This window comes from Microtus pennsylvanicus, chromosome 6 (assembly GCF_037038515.1).
Source record: "Microtus pennsylvanicus isolate mMicPen1 chromosome 6, mMicPen1.hap1, whole genome shotgun sequence".
NCBI lineage: Eukaryota > Metazoa > Chordata > Mammalia > Rodentia > Cricetidae > Microtus > Microtus pennsylvanicus.
The window spans coordinates 2,409,186-2,430,386 of record NC_134584.1 but is presented as its reverse complement, the minus strand read 5'-3'; the positions used below and the strand labels follow the sequence as shown (position 1 = coordinate 2,430,386).

Sequence of the window (21,201 nt, the reverse complement as noted above, 5' to 3'; positions counted from 1 at the left end):
AAGCCCTCTTTTCCTTCCGTCCTTACCCCTTCTTCTGATCCACCAGGCAAGCACGGAGGCGACTCCGGGCATTTATTCGCACTGTGTCTCTCCAAGTGCACAGTCCCCCAGAATTCCCAGTGCGTTCTTCTTTCTCATGTCCAAGTCTCGGCTCCAATGTCGCCTTCTCTCGTGGTCTCCACAGCCCTCCTCCATACAATTATGTGCACCTGATAAACTGACAACGCCAGGCAGAAAGGAGTATTATGTCTGGGTGGTGCACATCAGGCGTCCCACAAACAGTAGAGATATGGATGCGAAGGAACCTATTCTCTGGTCAAAGGAAGAACCTCTAACTTGAAGGCAGCCCGTCTGTCTGTGGAACCCTTGAAGAGAGGATGAAACCTGCGTCATCTTTTAGGGTAGGCCAAGAATATTCCTGAAGCTAGTTCCTGTGTTTATTTTCTTATTCACTCAGCACTCATCAAGCATCTACGAAATGCATACAAACACCCCAACACCTTGAGGTTAGGGGAAGGAATAGGATTCCAGACCGACCTTGGATGTGTATGACGGCACAAGAAGGGCTTCCTGAGAGCCAGGAGGGTGCATTGGAACCATAGTTTTGAGGAAAGGATAGGAGTTGCATGGAGTTGGGATTCTTATAAAAAAAGGGACATTCAACCTGCTCACTAGCCAGCCATCTTTCTGTCCACGATTCCATTCATTCCGATGTTGACCACCAGAGGGCGCATGGGGCACATCAGTGGGACAAGTCTGGTGGTCCTGCAGAGACTTCAAAGCAGTCCCAGAGTCGTTTAAACACAACGACGTTCATTGGAGATACCCTCCACGGGGCAGCTTAGGGTAGTTGATAAAGTTACTGGGCAGTGGGCATGAGTTGACCTCCCACCAGGCCATTGCTGTCTGGCGTTGAGCAGATCGTTTAACCTTTCTCGGAACCATGAGAGAGCTTACTTTCCAGGAACCTCATTCCCCTGTATTTGCTGCTTGCCACTGGCCACCCAGGTCCACATCCAGTCCTGTACTGCAGGTGAGACCTAGTGATCAGAATCCAGCAGCCCTGGGAGCTGTGGCCTGAGGTGGTCCACTGGTAAACAGGTGGCTGTGTGCCTTTTATGGCTGGTGAAACAGATTGGGAAGGAGGGCGTCATCTATATCGTGAGGCTTCCGATGACCCGCTAGGGTTCAGTCCCACTGATCAACAAGAGGCACAGGCACTTCCTAGGTCCTTGACCCCTGAAGGGGAAGATTTCCAAAGTTCTACAGTGGGGAGCAGAGCCTGGGCCTGTGAACCTCATTGCAAGAGTCTCTTCCTTCTTCAGACATGGAGCCCAAGATGCAAGCTGTGTGTTCCTGAGGAGTCATGTGCAGAGACACACTTCCTCCTTAAGCTTGACTTACCTATGTGATGAATGTCCCCCTCCGAGAAAACTAAAGCCTTTTCTGTGGCTCTAACTCCTCACCCAGCTCTCCCTGTGCTCCTCACCCAGCTCCCTGTGCTCTAACTAACTCCTCACCCAGCTCCCTGTGCTCCTCACCCAGCTCTCCCTAGCCTCTGGCTGTAGGCTTAGCACACAGCTCAGCTGCTCAACACCCCACCCCATTAAGCAACAGTGCCTTTGAGATGAACTCTGGAGGTTCCTGTTCAATTACTGTATTCAGAGGACAAGTCATCCTAGCTCCAGGACACAGTGACTTAGGAGCATCACAAGTTCAAGGCCAGTCTAGAGTCTCTAGAGTGAGCTCTAGTCCAACCTGGGCAACTTAGTGAAACCATGTGCTAAAATAAAAACCAAAGAGCCAAGGGCATGGTTTAGAGGGTCCCGTCTCCCAGAAACACCAGTGAGGATCTAGGGACCACTGTTTAGGGTTGGAGCACCTGCCTAGAATTCAAGATGAAGGTCTGGAGGCTTGGCCATCCGGGGTGGAGCCATGCATAAACTCCCCAGTGAGGGCTGGGGGCGTGGTCGGTGTGGAGCCCCGCTAGAATTCCCCATGAGGGGCTGAGGGCGATGCTCAGAGGTAGGGCACGTCCATTTATATGGCCTCAATCCTCCGTGCTGGAAAAACAAAAAGATGCCAAAATTGAGGCCAGTAAAATGGTTCTTTGGGTTAAGGGCTACCAACCTCATGGCCTGAGTTCAATATCCAGAATCTCCTTGGTGAAAAGAGGGATCCAGGTTGTTCTCTGTCCTCTACAAACACACGCACTTTGACATATGCACCCACGTACACACACACAAGTAAATGTGGTAGAAATCACTCTAAGAGCCCCCCTCCCCCCAAAAAAAAGAGCCCAGACAAACTGGATTCAGTACAGCAGAACTCTGGGATTTGTCCTCAGAACTGCCAGAGAATAGAACGGAAAACACAGCTCGCCGCTTTGTTGCTGTAGCAAACAGAAGAGAACACTGGTGCAGACACTGCAGGCTGGACCTTCACTCCATCTCCAGGGAGTCAATGTCTAGAAAAAGGGATGACTGACGACACTGTGACCCATTTCAGCTAACTCAGACTCACCATTGTCACCAAGGTCACAGCCTGGGCTGCGTGATTCCCTTGGGCTGGAGAGATGGCTCTGATTAACAGCACATGTATATAGTTTTTACAGAGGACTGGAGTTCAGTTCCCAGAACTCACATGCGGCAGCTCACAGCTGCCTGTAACTCCTGCTTCAGACGTTCTGGCGTCCTCTTCTGGCCTTTTTTGGGTGTCCACGTGCATATGTAATATACCTACCCACAGATTGACATATACAGATAATTTAAAATAAACCTTTTTGTTTTAAGATTGGATTCCTTATAGCAGGGGAGAGTTGCTATGGGGAAGGGCTGACATGAAAATGCAAACAGGAAGGACCTGGACTTGGGTGGTTGGACCTGGATGTATCCTATGGCTATAGGAAGCCATGGATGGTATGGAGCCAGAGAGTCACTGTGGAGTCTTCAGGCTGCGCTTGGTTCTGAGCATCACTTCTTCCCTGGAGGGGAGTTCTCATCTCCAGAGTGTGGGGCCTAGAACGTCCTGCAGAGCTACACCCAACATCCTGGAAGCTGAAGCAAGCACAGGAAGTGACTGTCCGGAGTCCTAAGAACCTGCACTTTGTGCCCTCAAGACTCCATTTAAATGAAATGCAAAGCAATCCTTTGGAAATGCTGCAGAAACTTTCCATATACAGGGAAGGAGTTCCGGCCTAGCTGAACCCAGGACTTGTGTTGTCATAGCAAGTGCTGATGGCCCCTACTGGCTCTGCATCTTGCCTGGCTGGTTTCTTTCTGGCCATGGCAGGAACGGCCTGCAGCTATAGGCTCAGCCTTCCAATCCAGCAAGTTAGACAGGAGGGGACCAGGCCCAGTCTAAAAATGAAAACATGGGAGCGGGGCTCCTGTAGCCTAGGCTGGCCTTGAACTCAGAGAGTAGTGTTGGTGTAGAAGAGTGAAAACAGACCCATATCTGTCACCATGCACAAAACCCAAGCCCAAATGGATCAAAGACCTCAGCATAAAGCCAGCCACACTGAACCTTATAGAAGAGAAAGTGGGAAGTCCACTTGAACACATTGGCACAGGGAACCACTTCCTAAATATAACCCCAGCAACACAGACACTGAGAAAAACAATTAATAAATGGGACCTCCTGAAACTGAAAAGCTTCTGTAAAGCAAAGGACACAGTCAACAAGACAAAATGACAGCCTACAGAATGGGAAAAGATCTTCACTAACCCCACATCAGACAGAGGTCTGATCTCCAAAATATACAAAGAACTCAAGACACCAAAAGATCACATAATCCAATAAAAAAATGGAGTCCAGACCTAAACAGAGAACTCTCAACAGAGGAATCTAAAATAGCTGAAAGACGCTTAAGGAAATGTTCACCATCCTTAGTCATCAGAGAAATACAAATCAAAACAACTCTGAGATTCCATCTTACACCTGTAAGAATGGCCAAGATCACAAACACTGATGACAATTTATGCTGGAGAGGTTGTGGGGAAAAGGGAACACTTCCACATTGCTGATGTAAATGCAAGCTGATACAACCTCTTTGGATGTCAGTGTGGTGATTTCTCAGAATATTAGGAAACAACCTTCCTCAAGACCCAGTAATACCACTTTTGGGTATATATCCAAAGGATGCTCAATCGTGCCACAAGGACATGTGCTCAACTATGTTCATAGCAGCTTTGTTTGTCATAGCCAGAACCTGGAAACAATCTAAATCCCCCTCGACCGAAGAATGAATAAGGAAAATGTGGTACATTTACACAATGGAGTACTACACAGCAGGAAAAAATAACATCTTGAATTTTGAAATAAAATTGATGGAGCTAGAAAACATTATTTTGAGTGAGATGACCCAGGCACAGAAAGACAATTATCACATGTACTCACTCATAGGTGGTTTTTAAACATAAAGCAAAGAAAGCCAGCCTACAAACCACAATCCCAGAGAACTTAGACAACAATGTGGACACTAAAAGAGACTTGCATCTAATCTACATGGGAAGTAGAGAGTAGAAAAAGACAAGATCTCCTGAGTAAATTGGGAGCATGGGGACCTTGGGGGAGGATTGAAAGGGGGAGGGGAGAGGCAGGGAGGGGATCAGAGCAAAATGTAGAGCTCAATAAATACCAATTTAAAAAAAATGTAGTGTTGCTGGGCGGTGGTGGCACACGCCTTTAATCCCAGTACTCGGGAGGCAGAGGCAGGCGGATCTCTGTGAGTTCGAGACCAGCCTGGTCTACAAGAGCTAGTTCCAGGACAGGCTCCAAAGCCACAGAGAAACCCTGTCTCGAAAAACCAATATACAGTATTGAATGACCTTGGCCTCCCAGAGTCTTCCCCTTCCTGAGTACTGGTCTCTCAGGTATGGGGGTGGAGCCCAGGACTTGCCACTCCAACTCCCGGAGCTAGAGCTGTGACTCTGTCTGTTTGGGTTTCTAAATTTCATTGTTTTCTGGCTAGCCTGAACCAGTCTAGTAGACCAGGCTGGCCTTGAAATCACAGATTAAAGGTGTATGCCACCACACCTGACTGGCCCTGTCTTTCCCTGCAGCCAGGACTAGCCAAAGCTTGTCATCCTCCTGCCTCAGCCTGGAATGGATGCCTGTGTAGCATCACGACATTGCACTCAAGACTTGGAGGGTCCTTAGCTGGACAGCTTCTTGTAAGTAGAGATAGGGACAGATCCCCAGGCTCTGGCTTAGAGCCCTGTCTGCCCCACTCCAGTCGTCCTGGGTGCCTCCGGGCACATCGTTCAGACTCCAGCCCAACAGATCCTTCCTTTGTGCTTAGCTGTAGAGAATGATCTGGAGCCCCAGACCAGTCTGAGCTACAGAGCCAGACATTTTGTCAAAAAGAGATGAGGGTTGGGATGTGGCTGAAGGGCAGAGCACTTGGCACAACCGTGGGGTTCTGAGTTGAGATCCTTGGCACCCGTGGACACAGCTGGGTGTGTGGATATAACCCAGCACTGGAGAGGTAGACACAGGAGGACCCCTGGGTCTCTCTGGCCAACCAGTCTAGCTGAATTAGTGACTTAACTTCCAGTGTCCCCAAGACCCCCATTTCAAAATATAAGGGGGGAGTAATCAGGTGTGGGCCCCGGCCTCTGGCCGCCACGCACACAAACACGTACACACAAATCTCTCCTCAGCTGGCCGTGACCTCTTCTGTTGCTCTCAAGCATGGCTTCACCCTCCAGGCTTTTCTAGCTGTCAGGGGCCACGGGGTCGTGAGCCTGTCATTTCCTCTGTGCTCCTGGGTCTGGGTGAGAGAGAAACCTGGGAAGCTGAGCAGAGATCATGGGGCGTGAGTCAGTAGGAAGTGGGCAGCCGAAGAGAAGGCTGAGCTGGGGACACTTGTGCCAAGGGTGTCCCTGGGGAACCCATGGATTTCCAGTATGTGGGAGCAGGACAGAGGGGCCCTGAACCTGTGCCAACCACACAATGGTCCTTTGATTCACCCGGTCAGGCCTCGGCCAAGGTCAGTGCTGTCCACCCCCTCCGCTCCCTCCTGAAAACTCTTGGTGAGAACATAGGGTCCCGTGCCCCACTCCAACATAGGAACACCCTTGGGGGACTTCCAGGAGCCAGAGCCAGGTCAGGATCCCTCCTCACTGGCACAGGACAGCTATGGTGAGGAAAAGGATGCCTTCCACAGCCAGTGGATCCGCTGGAGCTTCAGGATGCCAAGAATTGGGGGGAAGAAGTCACCTGAAGGGGTCTGGAGTAGATGTTAGGATGGGGGTGATCTCAGGAAATCCAGTGCTCCCTATAGTACCCTCTGTATTTTCTAGTTCTAAATTAATTTATCTGTGTATTTTTCAAGTATATTTATTTTATGTGAATGGGTGCTTCACTTGCCATGCCTATGCACCATGTGTGTGCAGTACCTGAAGAAGCCAGAAGAGGGTGTCAGATCTTCTGGAACTGGAGTTACAGACAGTTGTGAGTCTCCATGTGAGTGCTCGGGACCAAACCCCAGTTTTCTAGAAGAGCAGTCAGTGCTCTTAACTGCAAGTCCTCATCTGTGTGTTTTCTTGTCTAAACCATGAGCTGGGTGAGGATGGTTCTAGATCATTCTTGCTTATTGGGATTCCCCAACACCACAGCGTGTCCACTAATCATCTCAACTCCACGAGCGACTCCATAGGACTCCAGAGCATTTCAAGGAAGAGTGACCTGGCTACTTTGGCCCTCAGATAGGAGGTTCTGGGTTCAACAGTTACCCTTGTGGACTGTGGGAATCCATGGCACCTGTGTTCTACCTGGGAGGAGGAGGAGACAGTCTCCCACTCCTTCTCAACACATTTTTTTTGTATATGTGTGCTACAGCTAGGTGTAGGGGTCAGAGGACACCTTGAAGGAATCAGGTCTCCTGCCATGAGTGTCTGTCCTGAGGACGGGACTCAGGTTGTCAGGCTTGGCTGCAAGCACCTTACCCTTTGAGCCACCTTTTTGCTGTGCTTATTCTTAGGCAGGGTCTCACCATGCCCTGGAACTCACTCTGCAGACCAGGCTGTCCTTGGACTCACAGAGATCAGCCTGCCCCTGCCTCCTGAGTGCTGGGATCACAGGCACCCGCCGTCCTGACTGCTTTGACACAGGGTCTTCCTGCCCTGGACTCTCTAGGTAGACCGGTTTGGACTTGAACTTGTGACCCTCCTAAGTGCTGGGATTTTAGGGTGTGCCTCCGTGCCTGATGATGTCTGTCTGAGAGGTGTGGGGGTCCAGATGCACGAATGCACCCACCGAGGCCAGAGGACATGAGGTGTTCTGCTCTAGCGCTCTTGGCCCTACCCCTTCCACACAGACTCTCCCGCCGAAGTTGGAGCTGGGCTCTCAGTCAGTGAGCCCAGCGAGCCCTCCGGTCTCCGGTGCCCACAGTGCTGGGCTTACGGTCTCTCACAGGTGCTGGAGTTTTTTGAACAGGTCTTCCTGTTTATATGGCAATCAGTCTTAACTCCTGAACGCATCTTCTAACCCCTGGGTTTTGTTTGTTCTTTTTGAGACAGAATCTCAGGTCGCCCAGACTGGCCTGAAGTTCCTTCTGACCTTAATCCTCCAGCCTTGTGGTCAGCTTGCGAGGTGGAAAGGCTGGTGTGCGCCATCGTGCCCACGGAATCCAGGGTTCGTGCATGCTGGGCAAGCCCTCTGCCCACCGAGTTAGCTATTGATGACCTCGACTCGTGTTTGACTCACTCTGAAGCCTCAGCTGGTCTGGAACTCGCAGCAATCCTCCTGCTTCAGCCTCCCAACGGCTAGAATGAGAGGTATGAGCCTTTAAACGGCTGGGAACAGCTCAGGGACACCCTTTGCCTCCTTGGGGCTTGTCAGTGTGAAGAAGGTCTGACCAGAGGTGCCCAGCCCGAACTTCCAGACGCTCTCCAGGTGGAGACCCCAAAGGCACCTGGAGGTGTCCACCTTAGTCAACTCCCAGAACATGCCCCCCGGGCCGCAGTTTGTGACCTGACCCCACTGTGGACTGTTCTTTCTAGACAACTGTCTGGTTCCCAGATGGGACAGGGCCTGCCCCCGGCGGCCACCCCCGCGCAGGCCCGGGCCCTGCGCCTAGGGGACACGTCCGTCCCGCCGCGCCCCGCCCCGCCCGCCGCCGGCCCCGCCCGCCTTGGGCTTTTATAGGCCGAGGCGCCCGCACTCACAGAGTCCCCGCTGCTCCACACTCGCCATGTGTCCTGGGGCACTGTGGCCGCTGCTTTGGGGAGCCCTGGTCTGGGCGGTGGGATCCGTGGGTGCCGTGATGGGCTCGGGGGATTCCGCGCCCGGTGAGTGGGGCTGGGCGGAAGGGGCGGGAGAGTGGGCCACCCACGTGGCCTGCGGAATGCGGCAGGGGGATGTCTGGGGGTGCGCTCTGGTTGGTAGGCGAGTGGGGTGCTCCACGCCTCCAGCCTCAAGAGAGGACTGACATTTATTTATTAAGCTCTTACTGTTTACCTGCTTTCCCATGAGACTACAGAACCCAAAGTTGTGGGTACTTTTTCCATCCCCGTTCTCAGGATGGGTAAACTGAGGCTTGGGGTCATGAACCTTGTAAGTGACACTGTGGGTGGCTCCTTTAGAGAGACATCTCTTTTAGAGAGACATCTCTGGGTGGCTGGACCTGCTAATGCCATCTGGGTGGAGGGTTTCAGGATCCCCTAGATGGACCGTCTCTGTTGGAATGGTGTACCTGCATCTGGCTGGGAGAGCTCTAGCCTCAGTTTCCCTCTTTTGAAAAGTGTTTGCTGAGGTGCTGGGGCCCAGTTCGAGGAAGGCGGTCGGTAGTGTGTCCTGAGCACGGATGAGGGGATGCAGCTGTCCCCATTTAAGGGTGAAGAAAGCCGAGGGTTCTGCGTTCCAGCCTCCACCCCGCCCTGCAGGGTTGCTGGCCTCCAGGGGAGCCGAGCCCCCTCCCCTAGGGCCGCGTCCCCCGTCCCATCCCAGGGGAGTGAGCTCACGCAGAGGGAATGTTCCCCAGTTGGAGTGAGTAAGAGGCGGGTCAGGCGAGGGGGGGCTGCAGGCCGGGGGCTCGGCTGCCCTGGGCACTGTCTAGACAGGGCAGAGGCGGGAAGCCAGTGCAGGCCCACAGACCCTCACATGCTGAGTGCCTGGCATTTGAAGGGGCTGGGCAGGGTGCCAGTTCTCAGGCCGGAGGCTGGGCAGGAGCTGGTGGTGGAGCACTGGGGTGCGACTCAGAGGAAGAGGGCTCCCCACAGAGCAGAGTCAGGACCATAACTGTGGCTTTCTGTGCCTTTCCCCTGTGTTGGGGGGCGGAATATCCATGATAGCAATGGGCACCTCTCAGTTGGAGGGGGCATTAGACCTGGAGTATGGGGGGGTTGGTTAGGAGTTTGCAACACAGAGAACGTCCGCACAGAATAATTCATAGGTAGAGATGAGGTCTGGAGTCTCCCTCCTCCTCCATTTCCGCATAGGTGGTGTGTGCTGGCTCCAGCAGGGCAGAGAGGCCACCTGCAGCCTGGTGTTGAAGACAGACGTCAGTCGGGAGGAGTGTTGCGCCTCCAGCAACATCAACACAGCCTGGTCCAACTTCACCCACCCAGGGAATAAAATCAGCCTGCTGGGCTTCCTGGGCCTGGTGCACTGCCTGCCTTGCAAAGGTGAGGGGTGGGGTCCTGACGGTCTCTCTGTGGGCTTGGGGATAGTGCTGGGGACGGACTTGGAGAGAATGGACATTAGATGGAGGGTATTGGGAGACGATTAGGAGTTTGCTGGGTGGAGCCCACAAGGAAGCGCACACCCTCTCTAGTAGGAGGGCCGGCTGCCACAGGCAGCTTAGCCAGGAGTCGAGGCTGCAGACCCGCACTGGCCTCTGGGATAGGATTAATGTCACATCAGCCTGGCTGTGTCCCAAGCCCACTGCCACACACCCCTCCTCCAGACCCCACCCCTAGCTTCTGGGAAGAGGACACACACCCAGAATGGCCAGGCCTGGGCCTAAGGGCCTATGGTTGCCTCCCGCGTCCCTGGGTCCTGCAGAAAGGAATTTGACCCTCCCCTTTAGTCCTTGGTTTCCTGAAGTTGGCTAGAGGGTCAGTTCCCGGTGCGTGGGTGTGTGGGTGGGCCCTGTGATGTGGCTCCCTCCGGAGAGTTCAAGGTCTGCTCTCCAGACCCACAAAGCAACTGAACTGGGAGAGGGAAGGGTGTCCATGAGTCTATCATGTTCTCAAGCTAGGATGTGTTGGGGTCCATAACAGCCTCAGTTTTCCCATCTGTAAAATGGTAAAAAGGGACACATGGACAGGAGTGGTGGTGCAGGCCCGGATTCCCAGCACTTGGGAAGTAGGAGGCAGGAGGATTAGGAGTTCAAGGCCAGCCTAGGCTATGGGAGATGCTGTCTCAAAATAACAAAATAAAGTCTTGTGTGGGGCAAGGTGAAAACCCTAACACAAGACTCTGTCTAGGCGAGCCTCAGTTTTTCCACCTGAGACATGAGGATGTGCAGGGTGAACCCCTCCCCCAAGCCCTAGTGGGAACCCTCTAGGCTCAGGCACTCAGGCGTTGTGCGCTAAGGTGAACCACACCTGTGCACGTTCTGTGTCCCTAGATTCCTGCGACGGCGTGGAGTGTGGCCCCGGCAAGGCGTGCCACATGGTGGGGGGCCGTCCACACTGCGAGTGCGCACCCGACTGCGAGGGGCTTCCCACGGGCTTGCAGGTCTGCGGCTCTGACGGCGCCACCTACCGGGACGAGTGCGAGTTGCGCGTGACGCGCTGCCGTGGACACCCGGACCTGCGCGTCATGTACCGAGGCCGCTGCCAAAGTAAGGGCCGCGGTCGTGGAGGGGCGGGGCCATAGAAGATGAAAGCGGGGTCTGGGGCGGGACTTAGGGAGATAAGACGGGGAGGTGGTGCATGCTGGGGGTGGAGTCGGGCGGCTGAGGGGCGGGGACTAAGGGAGGTGTGACCAAGCAGGGGCGGAGCCTGGAGCAGAGGCGCTTGGGGAGCGCTGGGCCTACTTAAGGGCATGGTCTGAAATGGGTGGGGCTTAGGCTGTTCCGGGCAGGGCCTTGAGGGGCGTGACCTGTACGGGGTGGGGGGGCAAATGTTGGTAAATGGGCTCTGTAGAGGCGTGGCCACGACGGCCGCCTTCTACGGAGGGGCCTGAGGGTCAGGTCAGGTGGGTGTCTTCAGAGTTTGAGCCCGAGCCCGAGCCCCGGGATAACTGCGACTCTCGGGCGTGTCCGGGGGCTGGGCTGCGCGCGGCAGCACGTAGCATTCCAAAGCCCTGCGGCCAGCGTGCCCTCACAAGTGCTGGCGCGGGAGGGAGACGCTGCGCAGCCGGGAAAGAGGCTAGGGATGGACGGGGAGGGGGGACGTGGGTGGAGCTTGGCCGAACGGGGCGTTGTCCTGGGGGCGGGGCTTGTCTCTGAAGGACTGGGCTGGACGGAGGTGAGCCGGGCTCGCGTTTTAGGGTGGGGGTTGCCCTCTAGGGCGGCGTATTGCCCGAGGTCTGAGCTGGCGTTCCAGGGCGGGGCTTGAAGAATGGCGGTACCTTTAGGTCCTAGGAATGGGGCTTTCTAGAGGAGTCCTAGTCTAAGGGTAGCTGGACTCATTGGGAGGAAACACCATCCAGGACCTGACCCGCCCTCTCTCGGCCCACAGAGTCCTGTGCTCACGTAGTGTGCCCACGCCCCCATTCATGCCTTGTGGACCAGACCGGCAGCGCTCACTGTGTGGTGTGTCGTTCTGCCCCCTGCCCGGTGCCTTCCAGCCCCGGCCAGGAACTCTGTGGCAACAACAACGTTACCTATATCTCCTCTTGTCACCTGCGCCAGGCCACCTGCTTCCTGGGTCGCTCCATTGGCGTTCGCCACCCAGGTATCTGCACAGGTGAGACTCATGTGGGTCTGGGCGTTGGTCCACCAAGGGATAGCACGTGCGCTCACTCTCGTCCGTTTCCTCCACCCCTGCAGGTGCCCACAAAGTACCACCAGAGGAGGAAGAGAACTTCCTGTGAGCTGCAGCAGCTGGGCCTGGGATTTGAGGCCGTCCCGATTTTATTTATTGTCACAGAAAAGATTCTAATTTATGTCACGTGGACATTCCCCAAACCTGGCCTGAAAGCACTTGGGGTCCCCTAGGATCCTGAGCATGTATCACAAGGACGGAAGGGAGGTTCTATAAGAGTTTTATGTGCCATCACCAGGTACTAGGACCAAGTTAGGATCCCAAGGAGGGCAGCTTCACGGAGACCCCTGCTTGATCTCTCTGCCTGCTTTTCAGACTGGAGCTGAGTCTCAGGGCACGGTCAGTGGTATTGTGTCCGCCTCAACTGCGGTTCACACAGGGCCTCTCGGCCTCAGCCCAGAGAAACCCTGGGTTCTTCCCTATTCGCTCCACTTAAGGAAGGACCTAGTGGAAGCATCAGGCCGTGGCTGACTGACAGGCCAGGGTAGCCAGTGGCTGCCAGGGCTCACTGTGCCCAGAGCACTCCAGAGTCACTCTAGTGCCTACCGCCCTGCACATCAGCCTGGTGCTGCTTGGGGCGTGACCCTTCCCTCTGACAGCTGCCACTCAGAGTTACCCGTGTGCCTTGAAGGGGACCAGTGCTTTCCCAGCTCCCACAAGGCCTGGCCTTCATCTCCAGCACCACGTAAAACAGACACGGGGGCACATGCCTGTCACCCCAGCACTTGGAAGATAGAGGCAGGAGGATCAGGAGTACAAGGCCACCCTTGATTGCACAATGAGTTCAAGGCCAGCCTGTGACCTTATATCTCTAAAAAACTTACAAAGGGTTGGGTGGTTGTAGGGCCATATTATACAGGCCCATATTTTTACACACCTTTAATCCCAACTCTTGGGGGGCAGAGGCAGGCAGATCTCTGTGAGTTCAAGGACAGCCAGGGCTGTTACACAGAGAAACCCTGTCTCAAAAAAAAAGTAAATAAATAAAAACTTTAAAAAGGAAGACATAATGTTCAATCATACAGAGAATCATAGCATGCAGAGCCCTCCATGTGGGGGAAAGGATTTCCCAGGGTCTTTTCTATTATCCTCCTTCAAGTCCTCAGCTGGGCCTTTCTTGCAGTATCCCAAAAAGTGTTCTTAGCAGGTAGCCAAGGCAGCCTCTCCCACCCTGGGGTTCTGCCTCACCAAAGAAATAAAGACAATAAAACCACTATGGTGACCAGGACCACCTGCCTTTTCTCTCTGAGCCTGGAGACTAGGGTAGAGCATGGGACCACCTGAAAGCTTCCAAAGATATGGTGCGTGTTCGTGGGTTCCTGAGGAGCAAGGAGCAAGTGGAGGGGAGGGAGAAGAAGTGGGCCCTTCTGGGTCTTAGAGGTGCAGGGACAAGATGGCTCAGGAGCGAAGACGAATACAATGACTGCTGTGTTGAGGCAACTTTAGCATAGGAGGCCAGGCTGATCTTCGATTTCAGGGATAGAGTGATACCACTTTTATTTTTTTATTTTATTATTATTATTATTTATTTATTTTTGGTTTTTCGAGACAGGGTTTCTCTGTAGCTTTGGAACCTGTCCTGGAACTAGCTCTTGTAGACCAGGGTGGTCTCGAACTCACAGAGATCCACCTGCCTCTGCCTCCCAAGTGCTGGGATTAAAGGCGTGCGCCACCACTGCCCGGCTACCATTTTTATTTTTGTCATCACTATATATATTAGTCCCCTGTCTATGTGTTAGTGGGATTAGACTGCCGTCCATAGCAAACAGAGAATGCACAGAGGCCCAGGAGCCACCGGCAAGGGGGACCTGAGCTCAGGAGCTGTGGAAGGGTCTTGGCACACATCAGGCCATGTGTCCTGCTAGCCTTCGGTGCCACTGTTCCTTTAGTGTGGATGCTGCAGCCCAAGCCCTCAGTTCCCAGGACTCTCCAGCCAGCTCTGAGCCATTCATCTCTGCTCCAGTGGGGACTGAGAGGCCAACATCCCTCACAGAACATCACAGAACCACATTCCAGGCCACCAACGCATACACCTGAGTATAGACATCTGGAGACCTGAAGAGGAGACAAGGCCATGGGCCTGGCTCCCACAGACCAAGAAGGGTCCCCCGGAGTCTGCCTGGAGTGAGAAAAAAGGTTGGAATTAGGTGTCCCCCAAAGGAGTCTCTTATACACAGACAGGTCTGGTTTTTTGAGCAATACACAGCCTGCTTAGCAGTGTGCCCCAGCCCTCTGACGTGTCTCCCGAAACAACTGAAGTTTCTGTTAAATCTCAGCTCCCAGGCTCTCCTTTCAGTGAAAATCCCCAACATAGTGTAGAATCAGCTTTTAGGAGCCAAGCTGCTGAGAGCGTGGCTGTTTCTGCCCCCTGCTGGGCGTGTTTATGCCTGCAGTCCAGGACACAACCTGCAGAAATCTGTGTGTCTCTCACCCACCGCTCCCTACCTGGGGCTCCTTTCTCCCTTTAGTCTTCAGAGGTGGCCTTGTCCATCCTGACCCCTCACACAACCAGCCATCATAGGAACGGAAACCACACCACTGACGGTTCCCACTGTGGGTACAGAGCATGGCAGAGTTCAGCTGGCCCCGTCAGGAGCTGTTGCAGACACTCAGTTCCATCAGCCCTGGCCGAGGCCCCAGGAGGATACAAGGCAGCGTGGCCTGGCACTTCTCTGTGGCAATCACAATTGCCTCACGATAGGGCCCAGGACAGCTGAGCCCTTCAGCTGGGGGAGGAATGCTGCATCCAGTTGCACCCTCTCCTCCTTTAGTGTCCCCTCAGGGACACCAAGGTACAGGTCCTGTCAAGAATCAGTAGCAGTTGCCGGGCGGTGGTGGCGCACGCCTTTAATCCCAGCACTCGGGAGGCAGAGGCAGGCGGCTCTCTGTGAGTTCGAGACCAGCCTGGTCTACAAGAGCTAGTTCCAGGACAGGCTCCAAAGCCACAGAGAAACCCTGTCTCGAAAAAAAAAAAAAAAAAAAAAAAAAAAAAAAAAACAAAACAAAAAAAAAGAATCAGTAGCAGTCTGAGAAATGATGGCGCACTCCTTCAATCCCATCACTCAGAGGGCAGAGACAGGTGGATCTCTGTGAGTTCAAGGCCAGCCTGACCCATCTACAGAGTCCAGGACAGGCTCCGAAGCTATACAGAGAAACAAAAATCAATCAATAAGTAGATAAATCAATAAACAATCAGTAGAAGTTGTGCTCCACCCACCATCAGGACCCTTGCCTCCTCTTCAGGCATCTCCATCCTGGACCCTACCTCTCAGCTTCCCCCATGTCCTCAGGGTGAAGGCTCCTGGCCCACCATTCCAGCCCCACCCCCGCCGGGCTCCTGAACTGGGGGGTATCTTTCCATTCAGTCTCAGGCCTCAGATAAGACTTCCGCCTTCAGGAACCTCCCAGAGTCCCCAGTGCAAACAGGCACCCATCAGCTGTGGAGCTGTTGGGAGCCTCTGCGAGGTCTCCGGCCACTCACTGAGGTGAGGGCAGAACGACCAGACCTCCAGGGAGGGATTGCTCCAAGTAGCTGCACCTTTACCTCAGTTTCCCCACCTGTACTAGATGTCAGCTGACTTTAGGGAGCCTCACCCCCAGACTCTGGCAGGTGGAACCCTCATTCCCTCCTTTTCATCCTAAGACACTCGGGAACCCGCTTGGCTGTAGGAAGTTCTGAGACACTTCCTTGAGAAGCAGGGCCTCAGGGCTGTTGGCTTTGATTTTGATTCTGACAGAGGCAGGATTTATGGAGGTGAAAGACAGGATTCAGAAGCCCGAGATCCTGCCAGCCATTTTCAAACAGAATTCCAAGACCACAGGCATGGACCAGTGGCAGAGCCCTTTCCTAGACTAAGTGTGGTGGTGGCGCAGGCTTCTAACTCCGGCACTTGGGAGGCAGAAGTAGGCGGATCTCTGAGTTCCAGTGAGACCCTGTCTCGAAAAGAGTTCATTCCAACCCACAAGAAAATGAAATGATCTCCGAAACCAGGTGGGCCCGGTCTGCCAGCCACCCTCCTGCAGCTCCTCCTTAACAGGCGGATGTCGTTGGCCCCCCGTGTGGCAGGCTGGTAACCGGGGTGCTGGACAACAGCCGCAATGCTCAACACCTGTTGTGTGGGCTCCAGGCACCACCACAGTGGAGGAAGTCCCTGTGGGGACAAGCTGGTAAGATCACCAGTTCGCCGTGTCGTGAGCTCATGCAGCCCCTCCCTGTCTGCAGGGTTACAGCGTCCTCTACTACTTCGATGCTCCAGCCCTTGCCGTATCAATTTAAAGAGTTATAAAAAATACACTGAAACTGAACACAGTACAGACTTATCTGCTGTAATTCTTTCTTCCATGATACTATTTTGTAGTGCTGAGTATGAAACTAAAAACTTCAAGCTTCTTGCTAGACTAATGTTCTAACCATAACCTTGCCCCGACCCAGCCCTCACTGGGGATTCTAGGCGGGGCTCCACCCTGACCACGCCCCCAGCCCCTCTCTGGGGATTCTGTGCGGGCTTCACTCTGACCACGCCCCCAGCCCAGCCCCTTACTGGAGGATTCTAGGGAGAGCGCTACTATTCAACTTCAATTATTTATTTGTTTGTTTGTTTGTTTTTATTTGAAACAGGTTCCCAGTCTAGAGCTAAAATTTAACTTCAAATTTCTATCATCCTGACTCAGTCTTCCAGTCTTCCGGATAACTGGAATTTCCAGACGGTGCTGCTATTCCCAGCAGCGAGTGAAGCGCCCCCTTCTACTGGCCTTTAGTTTATTGCTTAGTGGCCCCAGAATGTCACCTGTCATTGAAGCAGTGGACAGCTGAAGTGAAGCAGAAAGCCTCCACAGTGGTGACGGCCACTGAAGCAGAGACCAGGTAGTGCTGGGAATGTCGTGTCACTTCCTGGCCCCACAGCGATCTGGGATAGGTGTGGCTGTGTGAGCGATCAGGATGGGGAGATGGGCCAGTGGAGGCCAGCCCTGGCAAGGAGCAGGGGTGGAGTCTGGGCTGAGAGGAAAGGGGTAAACAGAGACACTCTGGAGACTGAGACAGGCAGATCTCTGTGGGTTCAAAGCCAGCCCGATCCACATGGAAAGTTCCAGGACAGCCAAGGCTACATAGTTGAGACCTTCCCTAACCTGAGAGAGAGGGAGAAAGGTGGGGTTGGGCATCCTGACTGGGTGTGGTGGTGCTCAAGGAGCATCCCAAAAGGTCGAGGTGGGAGGTCAGGAAATCAAGGTCATTCTCAGCTGCACAGCCTTTAATCCCAATACTGGAAGGCAGAGGGATCTCTGTGAGTTCAAGACCAGCCTGGTCTACAAGGTAAGTGAGTTAGTTCCAGAAAAGCCAGGGCTACAGAGAAACCCCCGTCTCAAAAAAAAAAAAAAAAGACAGTCTAGGCGGTGGTAGTGCACACCTTTAATCCCAGAACTTTGAACACTTTGGAGTCAGAGGCAGGTGGATCTCTGTGAATTCAAGGATAGCATGGTCTACAGAGTGAGTTCCAGGACACAGAGAAAAAAAAAAACAAAAGAGACTTGGAAAAATGGTCCATCATTTAAAACCCCTGGCTGGTCTTGGTTTTGTTGTTATGTTTTTTTTGTTGTTGTTGTTGTTGTTTTTTTTTTTTTGGTTTTTCGAGACAGGGTTTCTCTGTGGCTTTGGAGCCTGTCCTGGAACTAGCTCTTGTAGACCAGGTTGGTCTCGAACTCACAGAGATCCGCCTGCCTCTGCCTCCCGAGTGCTGGGATTAAAGGCGTGTGCCACCACTGCCCGGCCCCTGGCTGGTCTTGGGACTCGGGTTCAATTCCCAGCACCTACACGGTGGCTCACATCCAACTCCAGTTCTAGGAGATCTGGCGCCCTCTCCTGGCCTCCTCAAGTACTGCATGCAAGCAAACCGCACATGTAAAAATAAAAACATGAAGGGAACCCAGAGCCCACAAGCCTCTGCCTGAGATGGCTGAAATCCCCATTCCTGGTTCAGCAGTTGGACTAGTCTGAGTCACCGGGAGTCACCTTGGGAAGGGGTTTCCAACAGCAGGCAGCCCCAGCATCCAGTCCTGGGCATGGAAGGGATGGGGAGGGAGCTGTGGTCTGTGGTCAGGGCGTAGAGCAGACATTTCTGGGAAACGGGGAAGGTGATTCGATTCAACTCTCCCATATCCCCAAGATCACACTCATGAAAGTCCAGAAGATCACATTGTCAGCCCAGACTCACCCGACATCTTCCTACCGGGTCGTCTGTCCCTTGCCAGGTCAGCACCTCGGCCCTTGGCCTCAGTTTCCCCATCAGGAACCTCACGTCTGTGAGGAAGCTGACCCTTAGCAGATCTCGGGGTTTGGCTGACTCTGCTGTATTTAGTGAACCCCTACTGTGTACCAGACTTCGTTGGAAGAACTGGGAATATAGCAGAGGTCTGGGGTCTAGAGATCACCTAGCGGGAAATACACTAGGCTTGGATGTCTTCATGTTGGGGACTTTTGGGAGAGAATGGTCCCCCATGAACCCCAGGCTGGCCTCAAATTCAGTGGCCGAGGATGATCTTGCGTTGGGGGAGGCTGCTTGTTTATCCTGGCCCACTATAATCACACAGAAACTGTATTAATTAAATCACTGCTTGGCCTATTAGCTCCAACGTGTTTTGTTTTTTTTTATTGAGAAAAGGAAAAAAAAGAGTTTCCCTCTCCTCCCAGCCTCCCTAGCTCCAACTTCTTATTGACTAGCTCTTATATCTTAAATTAACCCATCGCTATTATTTTACATTTTACCAGGGGGCTCATGGCCTACTGGCGAGGTTCCGAGTGGCAGCTATCTTGCATCTCACTGACTCCGCCTACTGTCTATATATCTCTTTCATCCTGGCTTTACTCTGTTAAGCCATTGGCCAAAAGCAGTTTCTTTATTAACCAATGGCAGTAAAACATATTCACAGCATACATCACCTCCCTTTTTTTTCTGTCTAAATAAAAGGGAAGGTTTTAACTTTAACATAGTAAAATTACATATAACAAAACAGGTATCAAGCAAGAATTATAGTTACAATATTTACATCTACTTTATCTTTTATCATAACTAAGTAAAACTATAATTATAACTATCTATTCTTCAACTTCATCAAAGACTTCAGAAGGATATACTATCACCTAAGTTAACAGGAAGTGCATAGTAAACAACTTCCAAAACTCTAGAACTGACAGAGACATCTTGCTGCCTGGACAGTCACTCAAAGTTCTTCTGTACCATTGGGGCGTCCATCTTCAGCTTTCAGGACAACAGTGACCTGCAGACTTTCCCATGAAGCAGGAAATCCGAAGATCTGTTCTGCAATGGCAAAGCCCAATGGACGCTTTCTTCTGTGTCCTCAGACTCTTTCGTGAAGCAGGAACCGTGAAGGATGGTCTCACCTTTCTCAGGCAGCTTCGGCAGTCATTTCTCTGTGGGTCCTGTAAGTCCAGTCAAGAAGTTCAAGCAAGGCAGTTTCTTGCCCAAATGGCAAGCAAACTCCATAAGGAGCCTCTTTGGTGCCCATCACTCTCTTAAAGTAGATTGGTGCTGCCAGGAGCAGACGTGTCTTGTTGTCATGAAAAGTCTTAAACTCTTAAAACATTTTAAATACCATATTCTGAAGGTCTTTGAAAGATTTGAAGAATACCTATCCAACTGAAATATATCTCTCTATATCTAGGAAACCTAGCTAATATGACTATAAGCTTGACTATTATAGATGATTATTGATTAACCTATATTTCATAATTATACATTACATTTTTAAATGAGCTGCACAAACATAATACTTTAATCAAGAACAGGAATATATATGTATATATAAAAAATTGATACTAAATTTGTATCAATAAACTAAGATCCATACCAATGCAAATCTCTATAACATATCCCCCTTTAAATGTAAACAAACATTTATAAACAATATTTGGGAATTTGGGTGTAGTTCTCTCCAAACTGCTTCCTGCTTTTCATTGGACAAAGTAATTTTTGGGGGTGTACACAGCGACTTTTCAGGGGGTCTTGGTCCATCAAACCACATTAGTCTGGAAGGAATCCACAGGTTCTCATTCTCTGTGGAAACAAAAGTAGAACCTCTTTTCTAAAGCAACATATCCTTAGACCCAAATTTTGAAATCAAGATACCTTTAAAGTATATATGTTGGTTTAGCTTAGCAGCTCCTACAATGAGATGTCTCTCTGTACTTAGCTCCTTCACAGTTAAAAGATTTAAATAAAACACAATAATATATATAATCAGGACTCTCTGTGTATATTCCATCTTTATTCTTCCTCTATTAATTTTTCTACAAGTTTACTCTCTCTTTGCTCTTGTTCCTCTCTTTCCCAAGCCTATGCACATCTATTCAACACTGGGACCCATTCAGCGGTCTTTTTCATCTGAATCTGTCTTTTTTTAAAAAAAAATATTTATTTATTTATTTATGTATACAATATTCTGTCTGTGTGTATGTCTGCAGGCCAGAAGAGGGCGCCAGACATCATTACAGATGGTTGTGAGCCACAATGTGGTTGCTGGGAATTGAACTCAGGACCTTTGGAAGAGCAGGCAATGCTCTTAACCACTGAGCTATCTCTCCAGCCCTGAATCTGTCTTTATTACATATCTGTTATTATTTTCTGACCAGAATTGCTTTTTTTACAATGCTAATCAGGCATGGCTAGGACCAACTCCATGGCCCTGCCTGCTTGCTCTGCCCAGTCCAGCATGGGGGAGGCATGTTCGCTGCCTCTGAGAGCCATGCACATCACCCCATTTTCAGGCACACAGCGGGTCTATGTTGCCACTAAGCAGGTTGTAGCACTCTGCTCACAGAACCCATTCAAATGCTCCATAGCCAGACCTCCCGAAAGAGCCAGAGTCCTTTGTGCTGAACCAGCCTATCTGAAAAAATGCTGTTACCAAGCTGTGCTTGGTTCCTGCTTTTGTGGGTCTAGAAGCCTTTTTAAAAAAAAAAAATCTTAGACTTTACCTGGAAATTCTTTTTTGTTTGTTTGGTTTTTTTTGTTGTTGTTGTTGTTGTTTTTTCGAGACAGGGTTTCACTGTAGCTATCAAGCCTGTCCTGGAACTAGCTCTTGTAGACCAGGCTGGCCTCGAATTCACAGGGATCTGCCTGCCTCTGCCCCCCGAGTGCTGGGATTATAGGCATGTGCCACCACCGCCCGGCTAACATGGAAATTCTTACCCAATGCTGGTGTGCCAATCTGTTGGGGGAGGCTGCTGGTTTGTTTCCTGGCCACCCAG

At 51.8% G+C, this 21,201-nt stretch overlaps 1 protein-coding gene across 1 annotated transcript; it reads left to right on the top strand.

The window, feature by feature from the left end:
* Positions 1-8,153: 8,153 nt before the first annotated feature.
* Positions 8,154-13,257, top strand: Fstl3 (follistatin like 3). Its single transcript, XM_075975613.1, has 5 exons — positions 8,154-8,294; positions 9,444-9,629; positions 10,577-10,792; positions 11,634-11,861; positions 11,945-13,257. Exons 1-5 carry the CDS (start codon positions 8,198-8,200, stop codon positions 11,986-11,988), a joined length of 771 nt encoding a protein of 256 aa, XP_075831728.1. The 5' UTR covers positions 8,154-8,197; the 3' UTR covers positions 11,989-13,257.
* Positions 13,258-21,201: the final 7,944 nt, after the last annotated feature.